This window comes from Hippocampus bargibanti, linkage group LG17, assembly GCF_051943395.1.
Source record: "Hippocampus bargibanti isolate YZ-2025 linkage group LG17, ASM5194339v1, whole genome shotgun sequence".
Lineage (NCBI taxonomy): Eukaryota > Metazoa > Chordata > Actinopteri > Syngnathiformes > Syngnathidae > Hippocampus > Hippocampus bargibanti.
This window is the reverse complement of record NC_142750.1, coordinates 4,004,609-4,022,650: the sequence shown is the minus strand read 5'-3', so window position 1 is coordinate 4,022,650 and position 18,042 is coordinate 4,004,609. Positions and strand designations below refer to the sequence as shown.

The 18,042-nt window shown below is 42.2% G+C and overlaps 1 protein-coding gene and 1 long non-coding RNA gene across 10 annotated transcripts in view; both read left to right on the top strand.

Annotated features, from left to right (window-relative positions):
* Positions 1–17,680, top strand: part of LOC148885295 (uncharacterized) — a 46,527-nt gene extending 28,847 nt beyond the window's left edge. Inside the window, exon 2 of the long non-coding RNA XR_016118007.1 lies at positions 14,578–17,680. This is a non-coding gene — a long non-coding RNA (uncharacterized LOC148885295). The remainder of the gene's footprint in view (positions 1–14,577) is intronic.
* Positions 1–17,680, top strand: part of LOC148885294 (trinucleotide repeat-containing gene 6C protein-like) — a 43,343-nt gene extending 25,663 nt beyond the window's left edge. For 3 of the 9 annotated variants that reach the window (XM_089018205.1, XM_089018201.1, XM_089018206.1), the window contains 12 exons: positions 121–261; positions 377–496; positions 596–679; positions 2,035–2,281; positions 2,854–3,015; positions 3,110–3,286; positions 4,267–4,416; positions 5,752–5,862; positions 7,164–7,382; positions 7,648–7,721; positions 7,840–7,979; positions 9,141–17,680. In XM_089018205.1, the coding sequence (XP_088874331.1) occupies positions 121–261; positions 377–496; positions 596–679; positions 2,035–2,281; positions 2,854–3,015; positions 3,110–3,286; positions 4,267–4,416; positions 5,752–5,862; positions 7,164–7,382; positions 7,648–7,721; positions 7,840–7,979; positions 9,141–9,531 (2,016 nt within the window). In that variant the 3' untranslated portion in view covers positions 9,532–17,680. Of the gene's footprint in view, positions 1–120; positions 262–376; positions 497–595; positions 680–2,034; positions 2,282–2,853; positions 3,016–3,109; positions 3,287–4,266; positions 4,417–5,751; positions 5,863–7,163; positions 7,383–7,647; positions 7,722–7,839; positions 7,980–9,140 lie in introns of those variants that run through there. The other 6 variants (XR_016118006.1, XM_089018202.1, XM_089018204.1 and 3 more) reach the window with 6 other exon arrangements.
* Positions 17,681–18,042: the final 362 nt, after the last annotated feature.

Here is an 18,042-nt window from a genome sequence, read left to right as displayed (position 1 = left end):
CTGGCGCGTGTGTGCTCACCCGCAGAAAAACTGATCCTGTAAAGTGACCTTAAGAGTTTTGAAAGGCGCTTATAAATGAAATGTATTATTACTATCATAAAACGTCAATTGTTTGTCCAGCAAATGCAGAGTGGAATGTTCGGTGGTGGAGCCGCACAAGCCCGGGCCATGCCCCAGCCGCCTCCTCAGCCGCCAGTGCCGCCTCTCGGCTCCTCTCAGCCTAGTCTACGCGCTCAAGTGCCTCAGTTTCTTTCCCCTCAGGTAGATACACGGAAATATTTGAAAAACAAGCTCCCGGTCACAAACGCCGCGAACACCTCAGCGCCGTGCGTTCTTTTGGTATTTTTTAACGTGAGGCGATTGTGTTGATCCGCAGGTTCAAGCACAGCTCTTACAGTTTGCAGCAAAAAACATTGGTCTGAATCCTGCACTTTTAACCTCGCCAATAAACCCTCAACATATGACCCTTCTGAATCAACTCTACCAGCTGCAACTGGTGGGCGTCATTTTCGACTTATTATACATCTCGATGATTAAAAAGCGTCACTTTCTCCGTGTTTACCCGCGAGAATGAAACTCTGGTTGACTTTTACAGGCTTACCAGCGTTTACAAATTCAGCAGCAGATGTTACAGGCACAGCGCAACGTTTCTGGACCCATTCGACAACAAGAGCAACAAGTTAGTTGAAACTATTCTTTGTTTGTCGCCATATTTTCACACTGATCACGTGAACATCTCAGACGTTTCAATTGTGAGAAGCAAGGGAAGAAAAAAAACTATATATCGGGCTATCTATTGAGCTATCGAGCTATCTAGCAAGCTAGCTAGAGAGCTATCGAGCTCGCTAGCGAGCAATTGGGCTAGCTAGAGAGCTATCGGGCTCGCTAGCGAGCAATTGGGCTAGCTAGAGAGCTATCGGGCTCGCTAGCGAGCAATTGGGCTAGCTAAAGAGCTATCGGGCTAGCTAAAGAGCTATTTGACTAGCGAGCTTTCCGGCTAGCTATAAAGCTATCGAGCTAGCTATAGAGCGATTGATATAGCTATAGAGCTAGTTGTGTTAAGTTCATACTGTCTACTTGTTATCTAATTTACAACAGATTAGTTTCTAACTCTCTGTAAGAAAAGAATCTGGTTTAAATTAGCTATAGAGCTATCAAACTAGCTATAGATCTATCGAGCTAGCTATGGAGCGATTGAGATAGCTATCGAGCTAGCTATAGAGCAGTTGTGTTAAGTTCATACTGTCTACTTGTTATCTAATTTACAAAAAATTAGTTTCTAACTCTGTAAGAAAAGAATCTGGTTTAAATTAGCTATAGAGCTATCAAGCTAGCTATGGAGCGATTGAGACAGCTATAGAGCTAGTTGTGTTAAGTTCATACTGTCTAGTTATCTAATTTACAACAGATTATTTTCTTACTCTGTAACAAAAGAATTCTTTTCTTACTCTATGTAAGAAAAAAATCTGGTTTAAATTAGCTATAGAGCTATCAAGCAAGCTATAGATCTATCGAGCTAGCTATGGAGCGATTGCGATAGCTATCGAGCTAGCTATAGAGCTAACTGTGTTAAATTCATACTGTCTACTTGTTATATAATTTACAACAGATTCTTTTCTTACTTTCTGTAATAAAATAATCTGTTGTAAATTAGCTATTGAGCTAGCTATAGAGCTTTTGAGCTATCTATAGAGCTATCGACCTAGCTATAGGGCTAGCTAGCTATCTACTGCTTCTTGTTACCTATCTTGCTAGCTAGCTAGCTCGACAAACTGGGACATAGAGAATAGTTTTGAAAGGCGCTTTTTTTGACAACGATACTAGTGCAGCGTGTTCTACCGGAAACAAATTCCTTGTGTGTTCTACATACTTGGCAATAAAGATGATTCTGATTCTGATGATTCTGATTCTGATTCTGATTATAAATGAAATCTATTATTATTATTATTATTATAGATGAAAAGACATGGAAAGAAATAAGTGGATGTAGAATTAGAAATAAATAGATCCAATATTTTTCTGTGATCATTCCAGGTCGCACGTACAATCAATAACATGCAGCAGCAAATCCAACAGCACCAGCGTCAGTTGGCGCAGGCTCTGTTAATGAAGCAGCAACAGCAACAGCAGCAGCCTCCCCACTCCCACACGGGCCTTCATCACGGCGGGACCAAATCCACCCTCGATTTATTTCCAGGCCACCCCCAACCTCCGGGCCACCCCGACCTGCAGACCAAAGAGCCACAATCTACTCAAAACACATACAGCCCCTATTCGCTCTGTAAGTGATTTTTTTTTTTTTTTTTGGGGGGGGGGGGGCGACTTTGGATGCATGAAAGCTGTGAAATTGTGCGATTTTATATATACACTGTACATATATGTGTGTGCGGGGGGCGGAGTTACCTAGTAACCTTACGTATTTTAAGTTTTTCTGTGGGTAAGCAGTGGTAGCCACATGTGTCAGCGTTCACTCAACCCTGAATAACTCAAATGACAAAAAGGTAGCTTGCTAGATCATAGATAGCTAATAGATAGCCAGACACCTAGCCAAAAGATAGCCAGCCAGAATTCTAATAGATAGCCAATAGATAGACAGCTAATATATAGCCAGCTAGCTAGCCAGATAGCTAATAGATAGCCAGCTAAACTAGCTAGCTAATAGATATCCAATAGATAGCTAGCTAGCCGGATAGATATTTAGCTAGATAGCTAACTAGCTAGCTAATAGATATCCAATAGATAGATAGCTAGCCGGATAGATAGTCAGCTAGATAGCTAACTAGCTAGCTAATAGATGTCCAATCATTGTGAAATTGTTAGAAAACAACGTCGTCTCTCTTTCTTTCTCCCCAGCTGGACTGAATCCAAACATGAATGTAAACTGCATGGACGTGGGCATGTCGATGAAGGATTCACCCCAGCCTCAGTCTCGCCTGTCACAGTGGACGCACCCCAACTCTATGGAAAGCCTCTCTGGGGGCTCCTCACCCTTGGAGCCCAATTTAAGCAAACATGGTGAGGAATGAGAACCATCGCTAAAGAATTGTCGCGCTGTAATTGTTCCAAACTGGCGTTTTGAGTCAAGTTGACATGTTTTGTTCCATCACAGGTACCACGCTAGGCCCCCCCGGGAAGCCTCCTCAGCTGGATGACTCCTACAGTCCCTATAACCTGATGTCCACCTCCGAGTCTACCACCAGTCCTCTCGTGGCCCAGGACAGTTGGGCTCAAGGGAAGGGCGGTAGTGAGAAAATACCCAATGGGACCAACATCAACTGGCCGCCAGGTGCGAAAAACGTTGTTGTCGCCGCTTAAATAACCAACCCGCTCAAATACAGTGATACCTCGGTTTACGAACCCCTTGGCTTACGAACTTTTCGGTTTACGAACGTTAAATTTATGAAAATTTAACCTTGGCATACGAAGTATTTTTCGGGATACACACGGAGCTGCCACAATGAGTGATGTGTCGTGCGCGAACAAGCCCGTTCTCTTAACAAGAAAATGGCAACCGTCTTGTTTTGGTCCTTTATTCGCCGCCCCCAGTTGTCGGTTAAAGCCACATGATTGGTCTAGAACGCAGCAGTGAGGGGAGGTGGTTTAAACATGAGAGACAGGCAGACGACAGAGAGAGAGTGACAAAATGGATAGAAAACTGTGAAATTTGGACTTGTTTCAACTTTGATAGTTCAAAGGCAAAAGTGTAGACTGCAAGGTTAAAATATCCCATCAATCAGGCTCCAAAATAAATAATAATAATAATAAATAACCCACACAAGCCATGTTTACACTTGATGCAAAAACCTATCAACCTAAACAGAACAGAATTGATGAGGAACTAGATAAAATTATCGCAGAGAAAGCACCTACAAGGGATTTCCTCAGGATGGTGAAAGAAGGCTACGTTCCTCATCAAGTGTTTAATGCTGATGAAACCGGCCACTCCATTCCATCAAGCCGTCAACGACCATCACTAAGGTAAATAAAACGACTTTATTATATAGTACAGTTTATTTCTTTAATTATAATACCATAGCACATTTATTATACATAAAATAAAACGGTATATTTCGTGTAGTTTTAAGGCTTAGAAAATTAGAAAGTAGAAAATTATGTTTTATGAAGACCTGGGAACGGATTATTCTCATTTTAATGGTTTCTTATGGGAAATTATTTTTTGGGATACACACTGTTCGCCTTACACACTGTCTGGGAACCAATTAAGTTCGTAAGCCAAGGCATCACTATATTTGACTTTTTGCACAGAGTTCTGCCCAGGCGTACCCTGGAAGGGTCTCCAGAATATCGACCCGGAGACGGATCCTAACATGACGCCCGGTAGCGTCCCAAGCGGTCCCACCATCAACACTAACATCCAAGATGTCAACCGCTACCTGCTACGAGACAGAAGTGCAGGTGAGATTTGAAACTTTGCACTATAGTCGATCGACATTGTTTTTTTTTTTTTTTTTTTTTCAATCGTCCATCTTGAATTAACGATTGCAAAGCGCCGTTAGTTTGCTTCTTTGTTCTTTTTCTTGCCCATTCTTCTGTTTAACTCATTCACTGCCATTCCTGAATTGTATTCAGGAATTGAAAATATGACGTGGAGCGCCATTCCCGAATGTGTTCGTTTTTCTTGTGAGGGGGTGCCGATAAAGCGCTGGTTAGACCTCTGGCAATGCTTTTTCATATCCACAAGGTTCCACATTTTCATTTTGTACAGCCGTCCCATACTTGCACCTCATATTACTTCTACTTCTTTCTTTCCTTTCCTCTTCCTTTCATAACTTTGCTGCTGTGTTACTTCCGGCTAGCATGAACGCTGGCGCGAATGGCTGCCGTTGCTCACCCACACAAACAAAAAAAAAATTCCAGTGACTGAGTCCTTGAGAGTTTTGAAAGACGCTAAGAAATTAGATATATTATTATTATTATTATTATTACTCCAGAACCAAAAAAACTAGAAATTAACTTTTTTTTAAGGTTTCTTATGCTGCATTGAATGTTTATGTAGTTGATAGAAATATAGACGGAAAAGAAGTTATCATATTTAAAAGTTTCATGCTTCCGAACACAAGGCCCACAATGGAAGCACAGGAAACCTGGGGTCAATCTGAGTTGAACAGACACAGTGTGTTAAACTGTCGTCTTCATGTAGGAGATCTGGCCTTGAACTAATTTAGTTTAATTTATTTAATTTTGGTAAACTCCTTGGCAGGAAGAGATAATTAGCCAGGCTACAAATCTGTCGGTTCATAGAAAGGACAACCAATTAAACGGTCTATCTTCTGTTTGTTTATGGATGTTGGTGCCGAATCTATCACTTCAATTTGCATATACTCTTAATAAATAGCTGCAGAAGTTGGGCGTTGGTCATGAATGGCTAAGTCCCCTGCCGGCAGTAAAAGACAATCTTCTTGTCTTTGAGCCTTTGTTCAGCATGTCCGAACAAACATCTCTGACAGTAGTCAATATTCTGTGGCTCTTGGAATTTGAGTGAAAATGACAAAAACCCTGGCACTGGAGTGAACACATGTTTTTGCACATCATCCGGCAGTGAATGAGTTAAAGTTGCTTCTCCAATCATTGTTTGTACTCTTGAATTCTGTTCTTAGCGTTTCTCGTGACTTTTTCCTTTTATGCCATTTTCTCTTTGCTGCTTTCCTCCCCTTTTTTTGTTCTTTTTGTATTTTATTTTGTTTCATTTTTGTCCTTGTTCGTGCGCCACCGCCGCCTCCATGGCCTCAGGCTCTTCCCCCACTTCATCTCAGAACGAGGCTCAGCCTCCTTCCTCTGATTGGTCAGTCAGTGCCTACACTAGCTCATTCAGTCTATCATCCCCGGAGACAGACGAACCAGGTACATGGCTCACCGATAACACCCCCCGTCGCCCCCTCCCCATATCGCAGCGGATAAACAACTACAAATCAAAACTGCAATACCTGTATTACAACATCGCAACCCCCCCCCCCCCACCACGTTCACTGGAAAGCACCCCCAGCCTGCCTGTCGAGTCATCCCACTTGATTAAATGGGACTGGTTAAAAAGCTTGCCTTTTCCTGCAGTGCACCCCCTCCGCTGCCTCCCTGTGGTGTTGGTGACCCCCCCCCCCCCTCCTATTTATGCATGGAAAAACAGAACAGTATGACTTAAAGGACAACTGACACCTCTGGACACGTTGCGTCCATAATTTGTAAAATCACTTGAAATGACTTCTACTGAGCGTATTTTACAAAGATTCCACCACATATCGCTATATTTTACGTTTCAAGACTGGCGCTGAATATTCCGGAAGTCTTGTTTTTGAGTTGGCGACGAGTCCTCACGTTACGTCACTGAAGGAACGTCCCTGACCGAAAAAAGGACACATTGTAGCAGTCCTTCCATCACGTCAATGCATTTTGCTGTACTTGTTTGGTCTGAAAACTTTGTGTATCACCAAAAAGAGGCAGAAGAGGGCGACAAAGCTCCGTGTAAGGAATTAATCAGCCTGTGGAAACGGGCTGATTAATTCCTTACACGGAGCTTTGTCGCCATTTTCCGCCTTTTTTTGGGTGCAACATTTCCCGCCCCCAGATACCTCAAAATGGCCCGAAATAAAATCTTTAATCGATTGCAAACATGTATGCTTTCCTCTTCAGAACTATTTGATTCATATTCATAACTGGATGAGTAACAAGAAAGCATCTTCTCCGAATCTGAACTCTCTGAAGCCATTGTTTTGATTCTGGAACAAGGCAGTTTGTGAAGAAGTATCCTGGTGTGACGTCACGAACAGGGGGGCGGGACTTTTTGAATCTGCCCAGTTTTGGGACATTTTAAGTCATTTTTATTGGTGGTTTGCATTTGAGTAAAAATATCAGCTGCGTGTTTTGGGTATTTTAGATGCTATAAAACGTTTTTCTAATGTCAGTTAGGAAATAAAAAAATGGTGTCGGTTGTCCTGTAATATTGAACATCCTGGTCTTTTTGGTGGATTAAAGCAAGGTAGAATCATTTTAATCTGCATGAAATATGAGTAAGTCTGTCTGTTGTTACATAACTAAAACATAAAAAAACGCACAAACGGACTGAATTGTATATTTTGAATTCTTAATTCTGATGATGGTTCTGTTGTACAATGTATTTATTTTTTTGGGGTGGGGGGGTGTCTATGCAGGTAAACTGTCAGAGATGAAATCCACTTGGTCCCCTGGTCCCATCTCCCTCAGTCAGGCCTCTCTTTCCCATGACATGTGGAAGGTTCCACAGGGACCCCGGAGCACCTCCGCAGCCCCCTCCCGCCCACCGCCCGGCCTCACCAACGCCAAGCCGTCCTCAACGTGGGGGGGCAACTCTTTGGGTCTGTCCCAAGGTTGGAGCAGCTCTTATACCACGGGTATGTCAAGATTTACAATTCACACTACTAACTACTACTACTACTACCACTACAACCACGACTACTACTACCACAACCACTATTACTACTACCACAACCACCACTACAATTACTACTATTATTACTATTATTACTACTACTACTACTACTACCACAACCACTACTACTATTACTACAACCACCACTACTACTACAACCACCACCACTACTACTACTAACAATAATAATCATAACAACGCTATATGCAATAAAACCCTTTTTGCAGCAGGAACCACATGGAGTACAGACAGCTCCACCAGAACCAGCAGCTGGTTGGTTCTGAGAAACCTTACCCCACAGGTAAGAACCCCCACCCCACCCCCCTGCACCCCTTCCTCCCCCTCCCCCCTGAGCTTGCGAGCACTCGACGCACGCTTGTGGTTCCGTTGCACCGTTGACCCCACCCTCTCTGCGGCAGATTGACGGTTCAACTCTGCGTACACTGTGCATGCAACACGGCCCGCTCATCACATTCCACCTCAACCTGACACAAGGCAACGCCGTCGTGCGCTACAGTTCCAAGGACGAAGCTGCCAAGGCTCAGAAGTCCCTGCACATGTATGTTTTTTTTTTTTTTCCAGATCCGTGGTGATAGCGCCTCGCGAGATGTGTTTTTAATTGGGGGTGGGGCTGTCTTTGTGTCTGCTAGCTAGCTAGCTAATAGATAACTAATAGATAGCTAGCTTGCTAACTTGATCTTGCGCGTCGTCTCGGAAAAAAACGGGTCACCGTTGCTGGCTACCGAACTTGCGATCTATTTGCAATCTATTATCTGTCTAGCTAGCTAGCTATTAGTTATCTATTAGCTAGCTAGCTAATTTGATCTATTTGAGTTATTCCCTGTTGAACGGGGTCACCGTTGCTGGCTACCTAGCTAGCTATCTAGTTGCTATCTATTAGCTGTCTAACTAGCTAGCTAGATATCTATTAGTCATCTATTAGCTAGCTAGCTAGCTAACTTGATCTATTTGAGTTATTCCCAGTTGAACGGGGTCACCGTTTCTGGCTACCTAGCTAGCTATCTAGTTGCTATCTATTAGCTGTATAACTAGCTAGCTATCTATTAGCTAGCTGACTAACTAGCTAACTGTCTAGCTAGATATCTAGACAGCATCTATCAGCTAGCTAGCTAACTTGATCTATTTGAGTTATTCCCAGTTGAACGGGGTCACCGTTGCTGGCTACCTAGCTAGCTATTTGCTATCTATTAGCTGTCTAACTGGTGGAGAATAAGAATACACTAACTAACTAACTAGCTAGCTAGCTATCTATTAGTCATCTATTAGCTAGCTAGCTAACTTGATCTATTTGAGTTATTCCCGGTTTAACGGGGTCACCGTTGCTGGCTACCTAGCTAGCTATCTAGTTGCTATATATTAGCTGTCTAACTAGCTAGCTAGCTATCTATTAGTCATCTATTAGTTAGCTAGCTAACTTGATCTATTTGAGTTATTACTGATTGAACGGGTTCACCGTTGCTAGCTAGCTAGCCATTTGCTTTCTATTAGCTGTCTAACTAGCGAACTTGCCAGCTATTAGTTATCTATTAGCAAGCTAGCTAACTTGATCGACTTGAGTTATTCCCGGTTGAGTGAACGCTGGCGCGTGTGGCTGCCACTGCTCATTTACAGAAAAACTGATCCTGTGACTGTAAAGTGACCTTGAGTGTTTTGAAAGGCACTGATAAATGAAATGTTTTATTATTATTATTGTGTCCAGGTGCGTGCTCGGGAACACCACCATTCTGGCCGAGTTTGCCGGAGAAGAGGAAGTCAATCGTTTCTTTGCACAAGGCCAGTCGCTCGGCGGGACGACCAGCTGGCAAGCCACTCCGGGCGCCAATCAAACCAGGATGGGCGGGGCCAGTTCGGGAGCCTCTCACCCCATCGGACACGCCCCCCACTGGAATAATAACAACAACGGCGGCGGTGGAGGAGGAGGCGGAGGCTCCGGTGGCGCCAAAGCGGGCGGCGAACTACTCTGGGGTGGCGTTCAGCAGTATTCCAGCCTATGGGGGCCCCCTGGTGGTGAGGAGGGGCGGGTGATGGGCACTCCCAGCCCGATCAATACGCTGCTGCCTGGAGACCTGCTGAGCGGGGAGTCCATATAAAGGAGAACGTGAACGGGAAAATCAAAATGGAGATAATCAGCACGGGAGTAACCAATGAAGGTGAGGGAAAAAAAGCGTGTGACGTGTCCATATCTTCGCAACCTCATCGCCTTCCTGTGCTCCCCATTTATTTTTTTGTGGGGGGAGTGGATTATCAGGGGGGTCAATTTGCAGTTCTGTGAAGTGAAAAGTCACAGCTTTTACACTTGGAGACGCAGGAAGATGTCTTTTATTCATATAAACAAAAAAAAAACCTACTTTTTACATGCGTCGAGTGAAACAGTGACGAGCTGCCATCTTTGATTCTGCTTAATTCCCCCTCGATGCCTTTTTCCAGGCAAATCATACTACAACCTCAAAGACCCGCGACAAGGCATCATTCCCAAAGTGTTTAAAAAAAACTACAAAAAAGTTACATCAGAGCACTGGTTGTCCTCTTTTGGATTCATCGCACTTAATATTGGCCTTAACCTCCTTCCCACCATTTTGTTTTCACTCACTCCGCAACTCAATGAAGAAGCAAATGGACCCTTTTACCCCGCCTCCTTATCTCTGAGCCAGTGGAAATCGAAAGGAGAGTATAACATGCTGCTGCGGCATCACGGAAGCAACCATAACTCCCCGCAACTACAAACAGTTCAAACGACACCCCACTTGCCCCCACTTGCCCCCACTTGCCCCCACTTGCCCCTACTTGCCCCCACTTGCCGCCCCACCTCCAGCTACACAAACGCTCTCAAAGGGAATGATGCAACTCTGTTCGCCTTGTTCAAGCCATTTATTTTTGTAGTGCATTTTTTTTTGTTCTCGAACCATTGCAAACAAATTTTTAAAAAACTTTTATTCAGACACGTTCGGGTTGGGGGATGGGGGGGGGGGTGACGGACAAACAAACAAAACGAACCACTGCTATTACCACGGAGGCTGTAACAAACAAGAAGGAAGAAAAACACAAAAAAACAAACACTTGGATGCACTTCAACTGGCAGTTTTTATTTCACCTCAAGACAGGAAGAAGAAAAAAAACTTCAGGGGGGGTGCCCCCCCTATCCCCTCCGCCATTTTTGTCACAAAACCATTTCAAGCGACGTGCAATATAAGCCACAACAGACTGTACCGTCCACGCTCCTGCAACAGCCTGAGACGAAAACTGCCACTAAATACCCTCTGACCCCCCTCGAGCCCCCCGCCTGCCAGTGTGTGTGTGTGTACGTGGAGAGTAGCAAGCTTGTCTGTCAAGGACACTCACTTTAAAGCACTTCTCAGCTAGCAACAAGTGTGTGTGTGTATGTGTGTGTGTGTTGAGAAAAGGCATCAAACCAAAATGAAAGGCGCCTCTTTACCTTTTTTTATTGTATTTTTTTTTAATGCCCAAATGAATGAAGTCCATGTGAAAGGCCTGGTATGTCATATATAGCACTTATCAAGAGCGTCCCACGCCCACTGTGCCCCCCCAGCTGACCTCGCCCACTCGCACCCATCAATGCCACCAAACTAGCGAAAAACAGAAGCAACGCTAGCATTTGGAAAGTGACTGACTTTGCTAAGTGGCTTTAAATTTGAACCCTGTGTGAAGGGGGGGTTGCAAGACTGTACATGGTAGCAAAATGAACACAACCGAAGGGATATTGATAGTAGGAGGGGGGGTGGGTAGCAGGGAGACAAATACAAAATACACCCCCCCACCCACCCACCGCTACTCAACTTCCTTGCCATCTTAACTCATTCACTGCCATTCACGGATTTATCCGCGAATTGAAAATATGACGGAGAGCGCCATTCCCGAATTTGTTTTGATTTTTTTTTTTCGTGCTTGTGTGCTGATAAAGCGCTGGTTAGACCTCTGGCAATGTTATTTTTTTTTAATTTCCACAAGGGGGCAGCATTTCCCTTTTTTTCCATGTTAGCGCTTTGTTCCAGCTTCAGCTGTTGTTAAAGCGCTATATAAATCAATAATAATAATACATTTTATTTCTAAGCGACTTTCAAAACTCTCAAGGACAATTTACAGTCACAGGATTAGTTTTTTTCTGTGGGTGAGCAGCAGCAGCCACACGCGCCGGCATTCACTCAACCCGGAAGTAAATGGATAGAAAGCTATCTAGCTAGCTAATAGATACAGTAATGTTAATAATAATAATATAATAATACCTTTCTAAGCGCTTTGTTACAGCTTCAGCTGTTGTTAAAGCGCTATATAAACCAATAATAATAATACATTTCATTTCTAAGCGCCTTTCAAAACTCTCAAGGTCACTTTACAGTCACAGGATAAGTTTTTCTGTGGGTGAGCAGCGGTAGTCACGCGCGCCAGCGTTCACTCCACCCGCAATAACTCAAATAGATAGAAAGCTAGCTATCTAGCGAGCTAATAGATAGCTCCCCAGAACGTTAGCCAGGCAGATAGCTAATAGATAGCTAGCTAGATACCCAGCTAGCTAACTGGATAGCTAGCTAGATAGCAATATGTATGTATAGTAAAGTCTGGTTATATCGATATCGGTTATATCGATAGTACTGCTTATTACGATACTATTTCTATGAACACAAGGAGAAAATTTACATGCCGCAGGATCGGATATATCGCTAATCCGGTTATATCGCTATTTTTTCAGACTCCCGAGAATATCGATATAATGAGACTTTACTGTATTACATTGTATTTAGGACAACTGCCCTCATTTCAAGCTCATAACTCAAAATCCATATAATTTAGGAATTTACTCTTATTTTCTGATGACAAAAGAGAGTCGAAGGTTTTTTACGCTGCATTGAATGTTTATGTCGTCCTAAAACTTAATATTCAGAGGGTCCTGCAATTTGAGCGACAATGACAATAACCCTGGCACTGGAATGGATACATTTTGGCAGTGAATGAGTTTTTTTTTTTTTTTTTTTTTTTTTTTTTGGAAGGCCTTGATTCCGGGAGAAGCGCGTCCTGGTGTGGCCATTGAGTGCCTGCCTGCTTGCATGGCGCGACGCTCCATAAGCAGACCCCCCACCCCACCCCTCCACCCGAGACCAGCCCACCTGTATTCAGTGTACTACTACTATTACTACTACTACTACTTTTGCTGCCCTCGGCAACCTCCGCAGCCACTCTGAGATGGAGCCATTTTGGTTTTTTTTCATGATTGTCGATATTTGCTATCACTGTTTTTAATCATTGCCGAAGGGATGATAATCATGGCTTTATGCAGTTTCCTTCAAAATGGACGACTCATATACACACACGTGAGCCCGCTTCCTTTGTCCGTCAGGTTCGGATGGGCGGGGGGTGGGGAGGGGTCGTGGAGATGCTCCCCTCAACATCCGGACATTGATAACCCACATTCCGACACACACTGGTGCTTTATGTTTCACCTCTTGGGAGCACTCAGTTCCACTTGGAGACACCTCCGCTGAGACGCAGCCTTCCATTTCTATGCAAAACAACAAGGAGGTGGAAACTCGCAAAACCATCCGCATTGACCACCGAAACGACCCCCAACATTTCCCCCTCTGCCAAATATCTCTCAATCTACCAAGGCAGCTTCCCGTCCCCAAAAAAAAAAAAAACCACCCGGACCCCCCTTCAGTCTAGTGCCAACTGACATCCAAATATCATCATCATGTGACAATGCCTTCTTGCTGGATGGTGGGAAGAGAAGGAGGAGGCCATGCTGCTCTTTTTATTTTATTTTGTATTTTTTTTTTCCACCACCAGGAAGAAGCAGTTTGTGCGCTATTTATCGGGTACATCTGTTTTACAAACCAAAATATATATTTTTTTTTGCATAGAAAATACACACAAAAAAAAATGTTTTAAAAACTCTGCACTCCAAATCTGAGACATGTCTCCTGTGTTTTGATAAGCCTCCAGTCTCCTCACATTGGAGCAATTCGGACCTCCAACCAGAAGGTGGCGCCAGCTTGAAATAGGAACACGTCTCAAGTTCGGTACCAAGTCTTAACTCATTCACTGCCATTCACCAATTCTGGAAATTGAAAATATGACGTCGAGCGCGATTCCCGAATATTTTTTTTTTTTCTTGTTTGGGTGCTGATAAAGCACTGGTTAGACCTCTGGCAATGGTATTTCCCTCCCACGAGGGGGCTGCATTTGCCTTTTGTCCATGTTAGCGCTTTGTTACAGCTTCAGCTGTTGTTGAAGCGCTATATGAACCAATATGTATGTATCGCGTTGTATTTTGGACAGTCGCCCGCATTTCAAGCTCATATAACTCCAGACGCAAATCATTTAGGAATTAACTCTTTTTTTGTCTGATGAACGAATAGAGTCTAAGGTTTCTTCCGCTGTACTAAATGTTTATGTATTCCTAAAACTAATATTATGTGGATCCTGGAATTCGAGTGACAATGACAAAAACCCTGGCACTGGAGTGGACACATTTTTGCACATTGTCTGGCAGTGAATGAGTTTTTTTTTTTTTGGGGGGGGGGGGTCTTCCACTCTTCCAGAGTCACTTTTAGACTTGTTATTCAACAAAACAATCACTAATGCCTGTTTTTTTGTTGTTTAGTTTTTTTTGTTTGTTTACTCCACACTGGACTTAAACCACAGTCAGAGTGGGACGGTCAGGCTGCATGACCGATACGCGGGGTATTTTCGGGTCTCAGATGTGGCCCGGATTTCTTGGCACAGCACCAGCACTGAGGGCCCTGCCCCTTTTTGTTAGCTTCCCCCATACCCTGCTTGTGTTGGAGGTCAAATACAGTGATACCTCGGTTTACCAACCCCTTGGCTTCCGAACTTGTCGGTTTACGAACGTTTAATTTATGAACATTTTACCTTGGCATACAAACTATTTTTCGGGATACACACGGAGCGTCACAATGAGTGATGTGTCGTTCGCGAACGAGCCCGTTCTCCTAACAAGAAAATGGCAGCCGACTGTTTTTGTCCTCTATTCCCCGCCGCCAGTCTTCGGTTAAAGCCACGTGATTGGTCAAGAACGCAGCGGTGAGGGGAAGTGGTTTAAACATTAAAGAGACAGGCAGACGACAGAGTTATAAAATGCTTGTTTCAACTTTGATAGTACAAAGGTAGAGTAGACTGCAAGATTAAAATATCCCATCAATCAGGCTCCACAAATAACACGCACAAGCCATCTGTACACTTAATGCAAAAAGCTATCAGCGCAGCTAAACAGAACACAATTGATGAGGAACAAGGTAAAATTATCGCAGAAAAAGCAAATACAAGGGATGATTCCTCAAGATGGTGAAAGAAGGCTATGTTCCTCATAAAGTGTTTATTACTGATGAAACCACCCACTCAATTCCATCAAGCCATCAACGACCATCACAAAGGTCAATTAAACAACTTTATTATATAGTACATTTTATTTCTTTCATTATAATACCATAGCGCATTTATTATACAAAAAATAAGGTGTATTCTGTGTAGTTTTGAGGCTTAGAAAGTAGAAAATGATGTTTTATGGGGACTTGGGAACGGATTATTCTCATTTTAATGGTTTCCTATGGGAAATTATTTTTTGGGATACACACTTTTCACCTTACACACTGTCTGCGAGCCAATTAAGTTCGTAAGTCAAGGTATCACTGTATATTACCTCTCTTTAGTCTACCCCCCCCCCCCCCCCAAAAAAAAAAAAAGTTAGATTTTTTTGTTTTGTTTTGTTGCACGAACTCAAAGGTGACTGGAACAAAAAAAAAAAGTGTCTCAATCATTGATCAGACAAGATGTCTGACAGCCCCCACCGCTCCTAAAAAAAAGAGTTGACTAAGCAAAGCTGTATTTAAAGCAGGGGTGGGCAACCTTGTCTGTTTTATATATATACTTATAAGTCCTCAAAGGGGTTAAAAGAAATTTTAAAAAAGAAAAAATAATAATTTGTATTATTGTGTGTTTGTATAGAACATTTGGGAGCTTTTCTAAATGGCTTTTCTTTGTTTATAGAATGACATGGCAGAAAAAAAAATCCTCACAGGGTTCCCCTTACTTAAAAAAAATGGCTGGGTTGAATATGCACATCCAAATTCCGACGCATCTCGGGTAGATGTACATGAATATACGTGAATATACGTGAATATACGCGAATATACGCGTATGTGTCCCCACTACGTACCCTCCCAAGCATTAACGAGATCATAAACATATCAGATAAATATAAAATAACAAAAACAAATACTTGAATCAAAATAAGCGCCAATAATGTAATGTGAACATATTATTTTCCAATTTAAGCGAAAAGGATCATCTTTGAAAAGGCAAAATAAAATATGTATGTGTGTTTGGGGGTGTTTGCACAAGGTTGCTTGTACTGTATGTATGACAGCGTGTCGGCCATTTTAGTTCGTTTCATTCAAAGCGTGTCGGCCATTTTAGTTCGTTTCATTCATGCAGCTAAACCCAACGACATGACACAAGTACCGAAAAAGCGGGACGGTTCACGTGTACGTGGTTACTCAAGGAGGATGTTTGAGGGTAGAATGACTTCTGCTGTCTGAGGTGCCTACTTTATTTTATTTTATTTTATTTTATTTTATTTTATTTTATTTTATTTTATTTTTATTTTATTTTTCTCTCACATTTTTCATTGTAACTCATCAGGCCACTGACAGTTTACATAACATTTTTGTTTTCCAGAAGAATTAAGCGATGGGAATGTCAGGTTTATAAAAATATAAAATCAAAAAAAAAATAGATAAACGATGACAAAAAGAGGACAAATGCTTCCATATTTCAAAATGCAACACAGAATGAATCCTTCTCGTGTTTCAGAACTCTGGGATCGAACCGTGTTGTCCCCTTGTGTGTTTTATGTTGGATTAAGTTTTTATGTTGACTATTTTTGACTTTATACAACCAACAACAAAAAAACGACACAAAAAAAAAACGATAATTGCTCACTATCTTGCACACATGGAAAAAAAAAAGTGGATCTCGTCTCAGGAAGGCCTGGGTTCCAGCGTACTCACTCCACGTCATTTTAATGTACATTTTTTTTTTCAAGACAAATATTACATTGAAGCACTGAAAGTTATGGATTTGAGAAGCGGGAGCAAAAATACCTGACATTTTCCAAATCCGTAGCAGTTACATCATTACCAAATAATGGACTTTTAAATGAATATGGAGTGCTTTATATATATATATATATAAATACGTATATAGTTATAATCTATATACAGTGATACCTCGGTTTACGAACCCTTGGCTTACAAACGTTTCGCTTTACGAACGTTAAATTTATGAAAGTTTTACCTTGGCATACGAACTATTTTTAGAAAATGGCAGCCGGCTTGTTTTGGTCCTTTATTCCCCGCCCCCAGTCTTCGTTTAAAGCCACGTGATTGGTCAAGAACGCAGCAGTGACGGGGGATGGGTTACAGAAAGAGAGAGAGTGAAGCCATTCTCCAAAAAACAAAATGGCAGCCGACTGTTTTTATCCTCTATTCCCCGCCCCCAGTAGTCGGTTAAAGCCACGTGATTGGTCAAGAACGCAACAGTGAGGGGGAGGTTTAAACATTAAAGAGACAGGCAGACGACATAGAGAGAGTGACAAAATGGATAGAAAACAGTGAAATTTGGGTTGGTTTCAACTTTGATAGTTCAAAGGCAGACTGTAGACTGCAAGGTTAAAATATCCCATCAATCAGGCTCCACAAATAATCCGCACAAGCCATCTGTACAATTTGAAGAGAACATACAAGCAAGGGAACCCGCTATTAATGATGTTTCTAGTGTGTCTGCTTGCATCTGTTGCTGTTGCAATATCACAACTTCCAAGATGGACAAACCAGAGCTCCTTGAGACACTTTATGCAAAAAGCTATCCATTCCATCAAGCCATCAACGACCATCACAAAGGTAAATAAAGCAACTTTATTATACTGTAGTTTATTTCTTTAATACAATACCATAGCACATTTATTATACATAAAATAAGGTATATTGTGTTTAGGTTTATGGCTTATTTAGTCGAAAATTATGTTTTATGGGGACCTGGGAACGGATTATTCTCATTTTAATGGTTTCCTATGGGAAATTAATTTTTGGGATACACACTTTTCGCCTTACACACTCTGTCTGGGAACCAATTAAGTTCGTAAGCCAATGTATCACTGTATTAAAATTGCTTTACATTTCAAAACTGAAAGTTGTTTAAAAAAAACTGAATTTGGAAAAGATGTAAAAAGCTGTTTAGTTTTTCTTGAGGTCCCATCCTGACTGAATCAGGAGCGGTGTGCATTATTCTCTTACCTTTTTTTTCATGAAATATTTTTGCGGAATATTTGTTCGCACGAGACGAGAATGCTTGTGGTTGTAATGGAACATGAAACTATGCACAAGTGGGAGGGGGTAGAGGATGGCGATTTCATGGCCTATATTGGTTGTGTGGGTGATTTATTGCAAGGGGGTCTAGTATGTATAATGTTCATTTTGATGTTTTCGTCCCCCTGATTACGATCAACATAGCGTTACATCGCCATGCTGTTTATTCCGGAAAAAAAAAACAATGAGCGTCTCTCACTCTTTAAG